General features: G+C 35.6%; 1 protein-coding gene across 6 annotated transcripts in view; it reads right to left on the minus strand.

Annotated features, from left to right (window-relative positions):
- The window catches only part of HGF (hepatocyte growth factor), a 66,839-nt gene that overhangs the window by 24,249 nt on the left and 24,865 nt on the right, over positions 1-17,725 (minus strand). For 3 of the 6 annotated variants that reach the window (XM_045564494.1, XM_045564491.1, XM_045564493.1), the window contains exons 8-9: positions 16,240-16,358; positions 1,858-2,032 (exon numbers count right to left, since the gene is read on the minus strand). In XM_045564494.1, the coding sequence (XP_045420450.1) occupies positions 1,858-2,032; positions 16,240-16,358 (294 nt within the window). Of the gene's footprint in view, positions 1-301; positions 407-1,857; positions 2,036-16,239; positions 16,359-17,725 lie in introns of those variants that run through there. The other 3 variants (XM_045564492.1, XM_045564490.1, XM_045564495.1) reach the window with 2 other exon arrangements.

Consider the following 17,725-nt stretch of genomic DNA (forward strand, 5'->3'; position numbering starts at 1 on the left):
TGAGCAAAATGTTGCGTCCAGTTTTAACAGTTTTATAACAAAGCACAAGCTTTGTTTCTTGATATTTATGTTTGGTTATTTTGACCAAATAGCTTAATTAAGAAAAGATGGTTTAAACTCCAATAAGATATAACAATTAAACTTTTGATAACTAAGTTTTAATTGTGAAGCCTGTGAATTAAATTTTTGTAATCATTCTCTTTTTCTTACAGATGAAGTTCTTTGGATAACTGCACATACACAACTTCTTCTTGGGTATTACCAGTCATTAGAAGTTAACAAAAAGTATGAATGACACAGTCACAGACTCCTTTGTCCCTTGTAAGTAATATTTTCTCATTTTCTTTGTTTTCTCTAGTTTGATATTTCTGAGGTGTGAAACGCATGAGTCAGGAATAGTGAATTGCTGTGAAGGAAATGAGGGAAATAAATCCAGAATAACAACTGTATGTTTTGTTATTGTAAAATAATGTAAAAAAAATCTTAGATGAATATTTACTATCTAAACAAATCAATTACCGAATTAGCTAACACACACACACACACACACACACACACACACACACACACACATATCTCCCCTCTCCTCCAGTGGATGGGGCAACTCGTGTTCATAGCTCTCCACCCTGAAATGTTAGGCTGTCTTATTAAAAGCCAATTACATAAAGCCAATATATGTTATTTATAGGTGCTATTTCAGCAAAGCCACTATGAATGACACGTGTGTTATAAATTTCAAAAGCGATTATTTTATGTTCCTCATAACAAGGTGGACAATTTAAAAACACATGGCATTGTGGCTCTGTCTGTCCAACAAACAATGAAAAAAAGCAACCATAGAGAATGCACAAAACAACTATATAACTGATAATCAAGGACATGATTCATCCAAACAATTGTTTTGCATCCTCATTTTTCTTTTTTTTTTTTTTTGGCACCCAGTAAGGTAGGATATATCCCCATTTTTCAAAGTGAATCCAGAAACAATGAAAACATTCATTTAAACTTTTAAAAATAATTTTGTTCATAGATCTTTAAGGCTAAAAACCCATCAGTGTAAAAAATTTTTTGTTTGGTATTGTGGGGGTTCTTTTGGGGTTTTTTTGGTTTGTTTGTTTGTTTGTTTGCTTTGAGACAGAGTCTCATTTTGATGCCCAGCCTGGAGTGCAGTGGCATGATCACAGCTCACTGCAACCTCCAACTCCCAGACTCAACCAATCCTCCTGCCTCCCAAGTAGAAAGGACCACAGGTGCGTGCTACACACCTGGCTAATTTTTTTTATTTTTTGCAGAGACGAGTGTCTCACTGTGTTGCCCAGGCTAGTCTTGAACTCGTGGTCTCAAACGATACTCCCACCCTGGCCTCCTAAAGTATTGGTATTACAGGGTGAGCCACTGCACCTGGCCCGGTTTAAAATGTTAACTGAAATCAAGGTGGGCCTCTTATAAGAGGAAAAAATATGTAATTTCTCCTAAAGCTAATAAGAAAAATTAAAAAGGGACTAGTTTGAAACAAGCCTGGTTATCATTACTATTAATTGATTTATTAAATAGACCTGTAAGAGCAAAGCTGTGATCAGAAACAACTTAGGGATGTGTTTCTCAAAGCACAGTGAATCAACCCTCTGGATCAGAATCGCCTAGAGTATTTATTAAAATGCATTTTTAAGGGCCAAATCCCAAAACTAAGGAATCAATATCTCTGAGTGGAGTAATAAATTGCCGTGTAAATCCTGATTGTCATTGGGCACAATAAAGTTTGAAAATGGCTAACACAGAAATTAGTAAAAGGTAATCACTTTACCTCATTTCCCCCAAGATCTGCTGAAATTTATAACATTTGCCTACTTTACTCACTTGCACTTGAAATTTTCAGGAGTTATGTCATGCTGGTGAGGATACTGAGAATCCCAACGTTGACATGGGATTCCATTCCAAATAGTATTGATGGTGCCCCTGTAACCTTCTCCTTGACCTTGAATGCATTCAGTTGTTTCCGTAGGGACATCAGTATCATTTACAGGACTGTAAGCTGCTGGTAAAAAGAAATATAAACTTAAACAAAATCTTTGAACATGTCATTTACCTTTTAGAGTTCATTGGCATTTGTATTAGAAGGATTTTTATGTCAGTTATAAGTTTTATAATAATTGAGTGGAGTAAGAAATTTATTTAACCTAACATGGTTATTATCTCCATTCCAATTTTCCTTTCATTTAAACCCTAAATTAGTTCTTTCTTGAAAAGTTCTTTAAAGGCATTTTACTTCCACGTAATGCTGAATTTATAGTGTTTCTGAAATGACTATACAATTATCCCTAAAATCAAGTAGCTTAAATACATACAAAAGAGGTAGTGAAATTAACCCTGATTTTCCTCCAATATGAGGAAATATGTATAAATATATTCTAAGCTGATATGTTAAATGTCTTTTTAATTACTTTGTTGAAAATAAGCAACAAATCAGTTGTTCCTAAGATCTATTTCATGCTTTTTTCCCTAGTCCAGCTTCAATGCTTATCACAATTCATGAAGATCATGAAACCCTCAGTAACTAAGTTTAAAAAAAGCATAAAATTAAATTTTTAGCACAACTTGTACTCTCTCTTTTTGTGTTTAATGTTTACTGACTTAATCAAAATATAACTCAAAACATTCTGGAGCAACTAAAAAATATCTTCTCAAAACGTACATGAAAATGTTTATGCTTCGGTAGAGTAACATCAGTGTAAAATCCTCAATTACTTGTACAGTCTAAATGGTCATCCAGGATGCCTCTGGATGAAACTCAAGTTGACACCCTGTAGGACTCTTTGAGATTTGAATAAATTTCTTTGATTTATTCCATCAAGGGGATAAATCATTTTGTACCATGTCTACAAAGGAGAGGCCAAAATTAGAGTTGCCTTTCAAGACTAGGGATGCCTGTGAAAGTTTTCTATGTTTGATAGTATAAATTTTTTTAAATGGCTCTAAATTTTACTTAAATTTGTTTCTCTCATACAAATAATTACAACCTTATGTGGCTGAATGCTTTATTTTACTGCATTCCATGAACTAAGCTTAGGCAAACTAAGTTCAGCCTATGTTTACAGCTATTTCATAAAGCTTTGTGAAAAAAAGGGGGACGAATACATTAATGACCATCCCAATCACTGGAATATCCTGTACACACAGATTTCCACTAAATTCCTGTTAATAACTTCATTTCAGCTCATTTAAAAATGTGTTTAAATTTCTTGTATGTCTATTTTAGAAAATAGACATATGGCTCAGGAATATCCTAATTAAAAAGAAATTCAAAGAAGTTGAAAATATCTAGGGATTGGCCCATAAAGTGGTAGTTGAGAGCTCACAGCCTAGAGAATTAATATATTGATATTGGTGATATATATACATTTGGAAAGAACAAAATATATTGGACTTTTGGAAATGACTTGTGGTTACCCACATCATTCATGATTATAATTTTATTAATACCTAAAGGCCTTTAGATGAAATCCAAAATAAGATGGATTTCATAGATTCTAAGGGACTATATTTCATCAAAATAAATGCCACTAAGCTACTCTATTTCTGATGATTTGAGTTAACTGTTAAATGATTTGAGGAGACTGAATGTGTAGAGGAAATCTTCCAAAGTGATGACTCTAAAGCAGGTAAAAGGTCAAGCTTGTACTGATATATTTCATATCTAGTTATCAAACTATAGTGGAAAAGAAGGCAAAAATGAATGTCCTCAGGAATCCATCAATTCATTAGCTTCACATGTTAAGAGAAAAGTTTTGATTCCCCCACCTCTTGGGCACAAGCTCTTGTGCAGCAAACGTGTGACCTCAGTCAGGACTCAGTCCTGACAACAGAAGGGAGTTCAGAGTTCGGGCAGCCCATACAAACATTCTTCCACTAGTCTCATATACTTCATTGTCTGCCTCCAGTACCTCAACTCTATTGCTCTCCTACTTAACTAAATGTGGGTTTTTGGTTTTTTGTTTTTTTTTTATGCTTTACTACAGAACCGTTCTTCTCAAGCACTGCTCTGGTACTGAGCACATGAAATCCACAGATTGAGTCTGGATGAGTCCAGAAGTCATCAGGACTGTCTTTTGCTAGATAGGGGCCCATCACATCTCACTGAGAAACTAGTTCAAGGCTGAGCCCATCTGAGCTCATCTGAGCTCATCTGAGCCCCTACTAGTGTCTGCTCCTTGGACTCTAGTATGATTTGCCAGACACAAATCGAAACCATTTTTAAAAGGAATATAATATTCAGACATGATTAAAGATTTGGCCATTATTTGATGCAATTTCTAAATAGTGGAAGCAACTTCAGAAGGCTGTTTCCTCTCTATGGGAAGGTAGTCTCATGTCGTAAAGGTAAGCTTCTGCGGGAATGACAGAGTGAAACAGTCTGTCTATTGTGTCAATGTAAGATTAAATATCAAGTATCATTTCTAGAGCATGTTATTAGACAAGGGGGACTGGAATTTCAAAGTAATTTTTTCATAAATAACTTTTTAAAGTTATGTTCTTGTAGAACTGACTTATGGTAGTTAAAATTTGAAGTAACACATAGAGCCTTAAATTCAAAAACAAATGGAAATTCACTTTATAAAAAGGAAGATTATTAAGGGACACAAGATCATTATAAAATCAATATCTGGAAGATGCAATAAGTAACTGTGAGAAACCACATGATTATAGGGAAATATTAAGAGGAATGATAAAATGTAAATACTCATAAAGGATAAATAGTTTCCTAATTTAAGTGCAAAATTTGAATTTTAGGAGTATCTATGAAAAGGAAGCTCTATATTACAAAAACCCTAACAAAGAAAAGACCACTTGTATAAAAATATTGAGGAAAATATTTCACTGCTGACTTATCCACTAAAACTTCAGTGTCAAGTTCAGAGGCCTGTATTGTTAGTGTTCATTCTATACCTCAACTGTAGAGGTTTCCAACCAGATTTAATTTAAAATTCTTTCACTTTTAAAAATAGCTATAAAAAAGCATAAAATCTCATCATTTGAAACATTATGTTAAATATTTTTTCTAAACCTTCATTAGGATATTTTAAAGCCCTTATTATCTTAAAGAGTCACTAAATATTCACTAAAAAAAACCCAAAGTATGTTAAAATGGTAAAATAAAAATGAAAATTTTGTATTTGGATTGAATAATTTGAGTATTTAATAGATTCTACTTTGGAGGTAGAATCTTTGGGTAGAATTTGGGTAGAATCTTACCCAAAGGTAAAACCTTTGGGAATTTCCAAAATTACAGAATATAAAGAATTGACTGAAAATTAATAAAAATACAATATTCTACCAAATAAATCTAATTTTTAATTAGGCTTTATCAAGATGTAAAGAATCTAAATAATAGCATTATTGTTGTTTGTCTTTTATTTTAATAAGTATCCATAAGTTTAAAATATATAACCTTAAATAACGTGACAGTTTTACTTTTTGTTGTGTTTTAATTCATTGAAAATACTTTCCATGATTTTAACTACAGACTAGCAGCATCCAGCTAACATTTTTCTTTAACTCCAACGTACTCTCTAAAGTTAGTGCATTGTATTTATCCCCTTTGACATTCAGCTGCTAGAAGTGACCTCATAAATAAAAGCTACATAATTCTCGTGGCAATGTATAGAATGAATAATATAGGTGAATAAAGATATATTAGCACAAAAAGGTAACTAAATAGTTTTCACCAATAAATAAGAGTTATTATGAGACTCCATGAAGATGTTTAATAAATATTATCTGATGAGGAACATGATGAATGATTTTTCCATAGACCATTTAACTGTGATATAAATGTTTGATCTTTGCTGTTCACAGTTACTATTCAAACAAAATGAATTATTGCTGAATGGCAGTAAAATAAACCCCTTCTGCTGCCCTTCTATATAAATATCAAAACTGGGTGCACAAACAAAACAAATGTTTCATGACAATTGCTTTGGGAAGAGCTATTAAATGTTGGGAAAGCCATTCCTTTGTACTTAATACTTTAACATGGAACCTGAATAAGGGAAGGTTTCTGAGAGTCTCCAGTGGTTAAACTAAGTGTCAAAGAAGTACAGAAACATCCCCAAACATTGGCTGAAGCTGATCAAGTTTAGACAAAGCAACAGATTTTTAAAAAACAGCATCCCCATGTACACAAATATTTTTGCAAGTATGTCTACCAAGTTCATACTGAAAATACCAGAAACTCTCTTCTGAGAGTTCCTTACAAATAAAACATTTTGCCTAGGGCATCAGTCGTGGCCACCCTTTGGAAGCAGATGCAAAGATATTTATAAAATCCTCTGTGGTCTATGAGTGAAGGAATGTTTGCCTTTGATGACTGACACAAAGTTTCTGTTTGGGAATGCTCTAAGGAAAACAACATTTGCTATTGAAATTTTTCACTGTTTTATTAGACATGATCAAATGCAATGGGTGCCTTTTGGAACATTAATTTCACTTTGCTGGTATGGATGTGCTGTGATCTGATTGCTATAATACTTGGAAGGGAGTTTTATGATTTGAATAGAGAGAAAGAGCATTAACTGTTTTTTAATTCTTGGGACAAGTATCCTCCCTTTTAACAGAAAGAGACCAGTAGAACAAGATCGCTAATAAAAAATCTGATCAATTTTCTCTGTGAAGGACTGGCCAAAGCTTTGCTTCTAGGCTATATGACCCTGATGGAGGTCTGTGAATGGCAGCTGGAGAGTAGAAACACACAAGTATATTTTATATATATATATATATATATACACACACACACATACACACACACACATACATTATAAAGAGCCACACCCAAGGCTCTGTAAGCTTTATATGAAAGATGAGTAAATCTTTACATTTAAAGTTACTCATTCCAGAACAAAATCCAGATTTTCCAGTAGAGATAGGCTATCGCTATTCTTTTTCCTATAGCTAAGAACAATTTGCCTCACAGGCCAGTGGACAAGTACCTGCTTATCTTTTGGAATAGTTCAACCCAACCCACTGCTGCTTATTCCCAGCTACTGAAGAGCAACTGAAACATAGGATTTACACTATGATGGTCCCTGGAGACTGAGAACAGTGTGTAAAGTCACTCTCCCATCAACAGTCCTTGTGCTCTTGGGCCACAAAGGGCAGGATCTGGCTCATTGTAAATTTAGAGCTCCATGTTTTAAAATTGACATGGGAAAGTACTAAAGACCTCCAAAGTACAAACCTCAAATTGCTTGCACGTTTGCTTTCCATGTGAAGCCAGGATTCATATCTGAAACTTTCCCCTGGACTTTATCCAAGCCTTTTCTGGTACAAAATGCTCAGGAGACAAGACTTTCATGAAAGGTCTTCAATTCTATAGTCTTATTCCTTAGAAGATGACTTGGAAAAGACCTCCAAGCACAAAATTTTTCCCTCGAGAATGGATATTGATAGCATCATTTTTTCCTGACTCAGAATACAAGATTTTCATTTCTATGAATCTCTATTCTGGCCTTGGATAAATTAATAAAATTCAGTGAAACAATTAGCTTTCTTTAAGAAAGAAATTTCTTAAAATTATTTTCCAACATACAGACACACTGAATTTTAAAAGATGACAACATTCTTTTAAAAAAATGCCAATGTTCATTGGTTACTAAGAGGAAGGAGCTTTTGTATTTGTTACCAATGGCAACATACCTACATTAGTCTGCTGATGCTGCCATAACACAACATCACAGACTTGGTGGTTTAAACAACCGTAATTTATTTTCTCACAGTTCTAGAGGGTGGGAAGTTTAAGACCAAAGAGTCAGCCAATTGGGTTCCTAAGGAAGGCTCTTTTCCTGGCTTACAGACAGCTGCCCTCTTGCCATGTCCTCACATGATGAGACAGAGATCTCTTTTCCTTACTCTTCTTATAAAGCCATCAACCCTACCAGATTAGGTCCCACCCATATAAATTTATTTAACATTAATTACCTCTTAACAATTCCTAAATACAAATATACTCACATTGGGGATTAGAGTTTCAATATATGAATTTGGTGGGGGAGGACACAATTCAGTCCATAGCAATATCTTGAATAGAAACCTTAGGTATCAAAGATCTACCTAGGTCTCACTTATAATATGGCTCCAGACACTTAGGTACAGTAGTTCCTCCTTAGTCAAGGTCTTGATTTCTCCCATTTCAGTTACTCGTGGTCAACCATGGTCCAGAAAAATTAAATGGAAACTTCCAGAAATCAACAATTCATAAGTTTAAAATTGCACATCCCACTTCATTTTACTTGGAATCATCCTTTTGCTCAGCATGTTCATGTTGTCTAAGCCACCTGCCTGTTAGTCACTTAGTAGTCATCTTAAATATCAGATCAACTCTCAGGGTATCTCAGTGCTTGTGTTCATGTCACCTTTTATTTTACTTAATAATGGCCCCAAAACACAAGAATAGTGATACTGGCATGTTGTTATAATTGTTCTATTTTAATACTGTTGTTATTAATCTCTTACTCTGCCTAATTTATAAATTGAACTTTACCATAGGTGTGTGAAAAAACATAGCATCTATAGGGTTAGGTACTATCCGCAGTTTCTGGCATCCACTGTGGGTGTTGGAACATATCCCCAGCAAATAAGGGGGCAGTACTGTATACAGATACCTAAAAGCAAGAAGAAAAAGGAAGAGGAGGAGAAAAATAGAAGAAAAATAAGACAAAGTCTCTCTCTTTGGGTGGTAAAAGAAAAGCCATCAAGACAACCAGCAACTAATGGACGTAACTAACCCTGGAAAGGATAAAACTTGAGGTGATGGGAAGAAGGCATAAAGCAAATCTTCTTAGTAACGTCTGAAAAAAGCCAGGTTTTTATACAAAAATCAAGAAACATAGAAGAAATATGAGGAGGTACAAAAATAAAAATGAAAAACTATCACTTACTAGAAAAGTAACATTCATTCTTTCAACAAATATATGTTGACCTCCTGTGATGTGCAAGCCAATGTGTTAAGCATAAGGGGATAGAAACTGGCATGGTCATTGCTCTATTGAGGCTTATAAATTTTGATAGAGAAAGCTATTACCCCCCAAAATTCCAAAATAAGTGTAAAACCAAGACTCTTAGAAGTACAGAGGAGAGGTTTATGGTGCTATGAATATACACCAAGGCTGCAGTCCCCAACCCATGGGCAGACCAGTACCCGTCCGTGGCCTGGTAGGAACCGGGCTGCACAGCAGGAGGTGAGCGGCGGGTGAGTGAGCAAAGCTTCATCTGTATTTACGGCTGCTCCCCATCGCATGCATCACCACATAATTTCTGCCTCCTATCAGATCAGTTGCGGCATTAGATTCTCATAGGAGCCTGAGCCCTACTGTAAACTGTGCACGTGAGGGATCTAGGTTGCATGCACCTTATGAGAATTTAATGCCTGATGATCTGACGTGGAGCTAAGGCAGTGATGCTAGCGCCAGGGAGAGGCTGCAAATACAGGTTATCATTAGCAGAGAGAGGTTTGATTGCACAATAAATTGTGTTTGAATCATCCCGAAACCATCCTCCCCATCCCCAGTCCCTGGAACAAGTGTCTTCCATGAAACTGGTCTCTGGTGCCAAAAAGGTTGGGGACCACTTTATTAAGGGATATAAAATGGATTTGACCAAGTCAGGGAGATCAAATGAAGAACTGGTAAGTGATGAAAAGATAACTGAGTTGAAATTTGAACAACGAATAGCTGTCAACTAGCTGAGGAAGGAAGAGAAAATTTTTCAAGGCAGAAGGGATGGCAGGAGGGGAGGAACTATAATAAGAACATGGAAAATATAAAGCATAGGAAGAAAATCCTTGTGGCTAGAACAGAGAGCAAGAGAGCATGGAGAGACATGGGGTGGTATATGAGGTGATATGTGAGGTTAGAGACATAGGGTAGGAGGTAAAAGACAGTTTTGTTTTGTCTTTATCCTAAGATGAAAGGAAATCATGAAAGGGTTTTTAATCGATGGGCATGTGTGTGTGTAGTATGTGTATGGTGTTCTAAGGATGAGGAATGATATATTAATTATCAGAGTTTTGAAAGCATTCTGTTTGCAGTGTGGAGAAAAAATTGGAGGGGAAAAATAATGGATACAGATACAACATAGATGATCATTCACAATGAAAAATAATAATCTCTTGGATAAGGGAGACAGTGATGGAGTGAAATGGCCATATCTGAGAGGCACATAGAAGATAAAATTGATAGGATGTGGTGATAGATGAATGTGAGGAGAGAAGGAGAGGGTCATTTCTAGGATTATTCTATGCATTTGCATTTTTACCTGAGCAAATGGTTGTACCACTCATGCAAAAGAGAGTCTAAAAAGAAGAATAGACCTTTCCCCTACAGGAATAATGAAGAAAATCAGGGAAAAAAAGATAAATAAGAGAATTGCTGGTGGTGAGAGCATGAGGACAATTGGAGCAGCCAGCAGGTACACCCTAGTTAGTGATTCTAAGGTGACCATATCAGCTTTACATGTTCTGACACATAGCAAAAAGTTGTTCTCAGAAGATTCAGGGAAGGGACATCTGAGGTTCCTAAAATCCTTTCAGGGGTACAGTATATCAAAACTATTTTCTTAATAATGTTAAAACATTTATCCTTTATACAGTGGAGTTTTCAGATACCAAGTAATATGTGATATCCCAAAAGACTAAAGGCAGAAGCAAATATAAGACACTCAATTGTCTTCAATTAAGGTGACATTAACATTTGCAAAATTGCTAAATTTGTACAAAATCTACAATGCTAGTTTTCTCTATTTTTCTAGAAAATATAGATATTTGTTATTAAAAATATATTTATTAACATCTAATAAGTATATCACTATTTTAAATGAATTAATAAATGCTTTTAAATTTCTATTTTAATTTCTAATACAGTAAATATAAATTCATATAACCCACACAGAAAATCTGGGGTTCCCAATAATGTGAAAGAGTATAAAGGTGTCTTCAGACCACGAAGATTGTGAACTGATTTAAATAACCAGGAAGTTGTCTAAGAGGTCAGTCAGAAGAGAGCTTTTAAATTGCCAGAGACTTATTGAAATTTACTTCAGAAAAATAACAATTAGTTCCAACAAATATTATTTCTTTCTGAAAATCAGTGAACTAATATATAGAACAAACTATTATGCCAAATATGAAGTTATTAGAAGGGAAAACCATAAGAAAATCAGTACTTCATTCAGGCATTATACGGGACTTCCAATCTTGTTATATATTTGCAAAGTCTTAAAATTCCATATGCCTGGAACTCTATTAAAAGTTGTATAGCCAGAGTATTTATGTGTTGATGACATCTGGATAGATATCCTGTCCTGAGGAATATAGTCTGAAGGAAGACTAAGGCAGCCTGTCCCAGAATACCCCCGACACACATATGTCAGACAATGAGCAACATTCATCCTTCACTTTCAGTGATATCTCGATTATAAGACAGAGCTTGGAAGCAAAGGGACAAGAACAAATTTGTAGTTCATTCAACTTTCGAACAAATATAAGGAACTGAGAGCAGTATTCAAACTTTGACTCTGAAAGGTGTAAATATCCAATATCAAGGCAGTGTCATCTTTTGCTTTACTGGTTTATGTGAAAGCTCCCAAATTTCAATTTTGTTATAGGCTTTGGTGTGTTTTGTTCACTTCTGTATCTCCAGCATCTAGAAAAGTGTTTGAAATAATAGCTGTTCAGTAAATACTTATTGAATAAATGTTGGGAGAAGAGGGACAAACAACTTTCTGTTCTTGATACGTTCACCAGGATTGCCTATGCCCAAGGCTCTTGCTATTCTCGTGACTTTCTTTTTTGTTTTTTTTTTGAGTGCCGTGGCGTCAGCCTAGCTCACAGCAACCTCAAACTCCTCGGCTTCAGCGATCCTCCTGCCTCAGCCTCCCGGGTAGCTGGGACTACAGGCATGCGCCACCATGCCTGGCTAATTTTTTCTCTATATATTTTTAGTTGGCCAGATAATTTCTTTCTATTTTTAGTAGAGACGGGGTCTCGCTCTTGCTCAGGCTGGTCTTGAACTCCTGAGCTCCAGCGATCCGCCCGCCTCGGCCTCCCAGAGTGCTAGGATTACAGGCGTGAGCCACCGCGCCCAGCCTCTCATGACTTTCTATGACTTTCTATGACCTTCTAGAGATGAATGAACTTAGATGTACTGTAAATACAGACACCAAGCCTGTAATGAACTTACTGCTATTTTAAAAGAATTAATAAATGTTTTTAAATTTCTAATACAGTAAATATAGATCCATATAACCCACACAGAAAATATACTCAGAAGTAAACTTGTTATCTTTTTCCTCAAATTAATAGCTCTCTTATATCTGCATCATCTACCTAATAACTTGGGAAATATTTCAGACTTTTTTCTTTCCCTATTTCATCTCTTAGTATACCTAATTTGTCATTATATGCAATGCATCCTACCCTTTTAATATTTTTCACATCCTTCCTCATCTTATTTTTTTCACTGTTTAACTGCCTTAATTTACACCTTCTTTATTTCTTACTGGCCTGTATTTATGTATTTTATATTGAAGAGTCTTTTATTCCTTGCTTCATCATAGTTCTCTGAAAGATTTTTATATTTTAAAATTCCTATGACCATAGGGTTCTAAAAGATAAATGCACACATACGTTAACACACACACTCATACACAGACACACACAGACATATGTATATGTATATATTCTGCATAAAGCTACAATTATTAGTAGTCCATGATAAACAGCATGAATATATGTGTAGTGTATTTTCAAAGATCTCTTTGTTTAGTGTCCAAGGTTTTTAAACCCTGGGGCAATGCCCTCCAGTAAAATTTAGGTGGGATGGGATGTCTGCCTTTGTTTAGTAAAGTCAGAAAGGGCAGTAGTGAATGGGAATGTAGGGGTGTTGAACTGGCCTGACTTCTGAAGAGAACATGCAACTGAGGCCATCTTTCTTTGGGAAACAATTACTATGGAAAAGGGGAGCTGGAACTTGAGCCCCTTAAGCTATCTATGTCAAAGACCCCTACAGGAATCTTTGTGTTCCACTGAATTTCATGGACACTGGTTAGGAAACAACTATTTCTAATCACAAATGAGATAAGATCACTCTCCCTGCTTAATTTGTCAGTGTTTCTCATGGCAGCTGAATGGGCTACTCATGGATCCTACTTGATCTGCCTCATATCAACTTAACGTTTCTCTTCTTCTTTCTATTTTTCTGTTTTTGCCCCATATTAACCTACTTACCATGTCTTGAATACTACACTGCTACTCCTCCATCCATGTCCTTCCACCTTTCCTCACTGGCCTAATCACAGCCATCTTGTAGAATCTAAATAAAGATTATTAATACTAGAGAGAAAACACCTTTTGTAGGTATTAAATAAATGGTGGCAATCATGATTTTCTAATATAATTATTATATAATGAAACAAGAGTTTAAAAAATCCCCCCTCAACTTTCAAGAAATTAAGTGACATAATCACCAATTTATTCTTTTTTCCTACATATTGAAAATCCAGAATGAGTTCAGCTGGTCCAGACTAAGAGATAATCAGAAAGTTGGCCCAAGACTTTAATGTTACAAATAAAAGTGACAATCCATTATCTGTTACAACCAGTGCAAGTAAATATGTGTGTGATCCCCAAGATCTCCACCCGCTGATGTATACACACTGTATAATCCCCTGCCCTTGAGTATGGATGAAACTTTTGAATATGGTGAGAGAGTCACTTGTGATCAGGTTATATGGTACAACAAAGATGTAGAGGTTCTACATATGTAATTAAAGCCCCTAATTATTCACTTTAAATTAATTAAAAGGGAGATTGACCTAGGCAGGACTGACCTAATCAGGTGAGTTGCTTAAAGAGTGTCTAGAGGTCAAAGGCTCAAAGCAGGAGAGATGCTATCCTGTTGGCCTTGAAGAAGTAAAGTGCCATATTGTGGAGAGGATCAGGTATCAGGCAACATCAGGCAGTCTCTAGGAGAGTTATAACCACAGCCTCACAACCACAGGAAGCTGAATTGTGCCAACAACCAGTGAACTTGAAATGTGACATGGAGTTTTAGATGAGATCACAGGTTTGGCAGCCACCTTGATCATGACTTTGTGAGACCCTAAGCAGGGAACCCACCTAAGTCATTCCTGGACTCCTGACACACAGAAACTTTGAGATAACAAATGTGTATTGTTGTAAGCCACTAAGTTTTTGGCAATTTGTTGTGCCACAATAGAAAAGAAATACACAATTAAAACCACCACCAAATTCTTGATTTTGCACTACTGGCTTTATATGTGTAAGCTAAAATATTTGAAAGAATATTCATACAACGTTATCTCCTATGCTATCCAGAATGTCATCTTTATTTTATTCATTTAGCCATATTTATATCTCTATCATATTTTTAAAACTAGAAACCGTCCCTTAACAAAATTTTTTCCAAAATATTCCCCAAACTCAGAAGATTATTTTAATCTGAATGATCTAGATTTCACTCAAAAATTCTACCCTCATTTTGTTAGAAGTAACCACCCTCTATTTAACAAAGCCATAAGAATGCATCATATTTGCATAATTAGCCAATTCTTTTATGGACAGACAAGAAAAAGAAACCTATTTAATAGTTAGAAAAAGTCATATTCATTCTCTTTATCGTCTCTCCCAATCTCTTTAAAAATATTCTAAAGATTGGCTTGGAACTGAAGAGGAGGGCAACACTTGCATTTCTTGGTGTGTGCGTGCCAGTTGAAGCATGAATGTGCAGGTGAGTGTGCATGTGAAAGAGAGAGAGAGAGAGAGAGAGTGCGCGTGTGTATACTGGTCTTATTCCAGAGAAGATTTATAAGAATGCCTAAATCACAAAAATAGAGGGGAAACAGTTGGTTTATTGTGCCTATCTGGTCTACAATGATGGAAAGATTAATAAGATTAAACAAGTCAATGAGTGGAACTAACCCAATCTATACAGAAAAACACTGTCACAGGAGTCATCTTTTATTTTAAAGGACAAAACAGATGATTCAATTTCCTTGGAACATTGTGTTTCACTTTGAGAGGCTTCCAGATTTTGCAGGCATTTCACATATGCCAGGCACATCCCCTTTCTATGGGCTTTATATGAGTTGTCAAAAACATTTATTTTTATTAGCAGGTCAAACTGAAGAAAGATTTACATTGGCAGTACCATAGTCTGGATAATATTGAACTAGATTTGTTCAGAAGAATGTCTCCATTATGCTGCTGTAGGGAAATATGCAAAAATCTATTGATGTTCTCATAATTAAATACGTTACTCTGTGTACTGGTACCTGATCTTATGTAGATCATTTATCTTTACAGATCTCACTATATACACATAACTTTACATTATCAAGCCAATTTATAGCATCACACCTTACTAAATTTATGCAATTCTATTGATTTTAAAGAATTTTAGGAACCTGTTGAAAAAATAAGACCTGTATTTAGAGAAATAAAAACAGTATCCAATATTATTTCGGAGAATAGTGAAAATGTGTGGGTTAGTTATGGGAGAGAAGACCAAGTATGCAGATTTAAAGGGACACCACAAAGCAAATATGAAAAGAAACTTTTTATCATAAATGCAGGAAAGCTTAATAAGAATCAGCAGATGGAAAAGGACTGTAGTAGGCTGAGTACAAGGATAGCCACAGAGGTAGGGATCGGCCACTAGAGATTAAAGACATCTGTGTGAAGCTTGTATTAGACTTATTATTCTTCATTGTGGCCTCTGTCATTCACCAGAAGAGGTTCACAGTCAGTTGATAGTTCATGTTATGTCTCTGGGGAGGAAAGATAGGGAAAAGATACAGGATTGGAAGGTAAGAACCTAAGGTCCTAGCTTTTACTATCTTAATGACTTAGTGATGCTGCACATATTTCCAATTTTTTTTCTCTCTGTATGGATATTTTCATTTTCTTGATAGCATTAGAATGTTTAGGCCTTTATCATAAGTATGAATGTTTCTTGTGGACGTGAGCATTTTCATATTTATCTCTTTCAAAATAATGCCTCTCCAAAAAATTCAAAAGATTGCAAAGGATTATGTAACACATTCTTAAAATATTAAAACCTGTACACATTAAAGCATCGAGTAAAATAGTTGTTAACCTGCCTCACCAATAATCGACTGTTTAGATCCAGCCTGGGAGAGGAAAAGGAAGCAATAAATTTGACCCTAACTTACCACACATTTTAATTGCACAGTACTCCCAGGGGGTGTCAGGGTCAAGAGTATAGCACCATGGCCTCGGCTTGCCATCAGGATTGCGGCAATAATTATCATCAAAGCCCTTGTCGGGATATCTGCAAACCACACCAAGAAAAGTGTCATGTAAATCTGCCTAGAAACACCACGCAGCCCCCAGCTCACAAAATAACTTTCCACTTAAGTTGGATACTACTAGCTGGGAAAAGAGGAGGTTTTCTTACTGCTAATCACTGACTATTGAATCTACTAATTTACATATCCCACTAAGTATGGAGTTTCATAGCCTTTGCTAATAAGTTAGGTCCATTTGGTATCTGCCCACCAGTTGAAGCTCCAAACTGAATCCCTTTCTCATAGAACTCAATTAAGGAGAGATTGTATAAACATGACCTCGTGTAGAATGCTCATTAAGAAAACAGGTCCTCTTCTAGGGCAGGCTTAAAGTTCAAACTGAAAGTTCGATTTCAATAGCTCTGTTACTAATGATAGCTCAATTTTGGAAATAGAGCCTTTCTAGGTCATGCCCTCACCTCCACCAGAGCAAGAAACAAACTCCATCACACCACTTTCTCCACACCCCATCTCCCTTTAAATTAATAGGACCCTGAATTGGTGACTTGATTTTAATTGCTACCATATCCCTTCTGCTCTCACTTAAAAGATAAAACATGCATTTAAAAAATAAATCAGAGTTTTAATTTCATTTAAAAGAACAACTAACAAACAAAAAAATACAGAAAAAGAAGAAAGAAAAACATGTTCCAACCATTTCTAAAGAAAGGTGGGGATGGAGATTCCTTTGTAATTATTTGTATTTTTATTCTTGATAATAAAAACAAAAAAAAATTCTTTCTTTTTCTTTTTTTGACTTAAAAGTGCCATGTGAAATAAATGCACAAAAGTAGACATAATTTTTTTTGTAACTATTTAAGCTAAAAATCTACTCCTGGAGGAAAAGATAGACTTAGATGCCTGAATTCTCCAAATTGGCTGTCCATATTGACAAATTCAAAATACACCAGGATAAAGCAAATGAAGAGTTGTTTGTTGCATGTTTCATTCCCTTTCTATGAGCATTGCCTATGTCATGATGTTACATGTGAGTACCTGAGCCTCTGAAGATGCTTCTCTAGAGGAAATTTGCTTGCATTTAGTAATACTGCCTCCACCCACAGCTCAGACCTGTGTCAAAGTGGTCATTTCTGAATTGGTCTTGTCTTGCCCCCTACCCTCCATCCCACTATGGGGGAGAAAGAGGAAGCTTCTATTAGTGCTTCTACTCTCCATTAACATACGCTTAGTTATGTTCCCTCTGATGGTTCTGTGTTGAGGACCATCCTGATTTTAGGAATTCTTACCCCAATCAGCCAAGCCTAGTTAAAGGCGTAGTAGTGTTTCAAATACCTCATCATAAATCCCTTTGCCCTAAGACTACCTCCTCCAAACATAATGGCTGGCAACT

This window comes from Lemur catta, chromosome 11 (genome assembly GCF_020740605.2).
Source record: "Lemur catta isolate mLemCat1 chromosome 11, mLemCat1.pri, whole genome shotgun sequence".
NCBI classification, from domain to species: Eukaryota; Metazoa; Chordata; class Mammalia; order Primates; family Lemuridae; genus Lemur; species Lemur catta.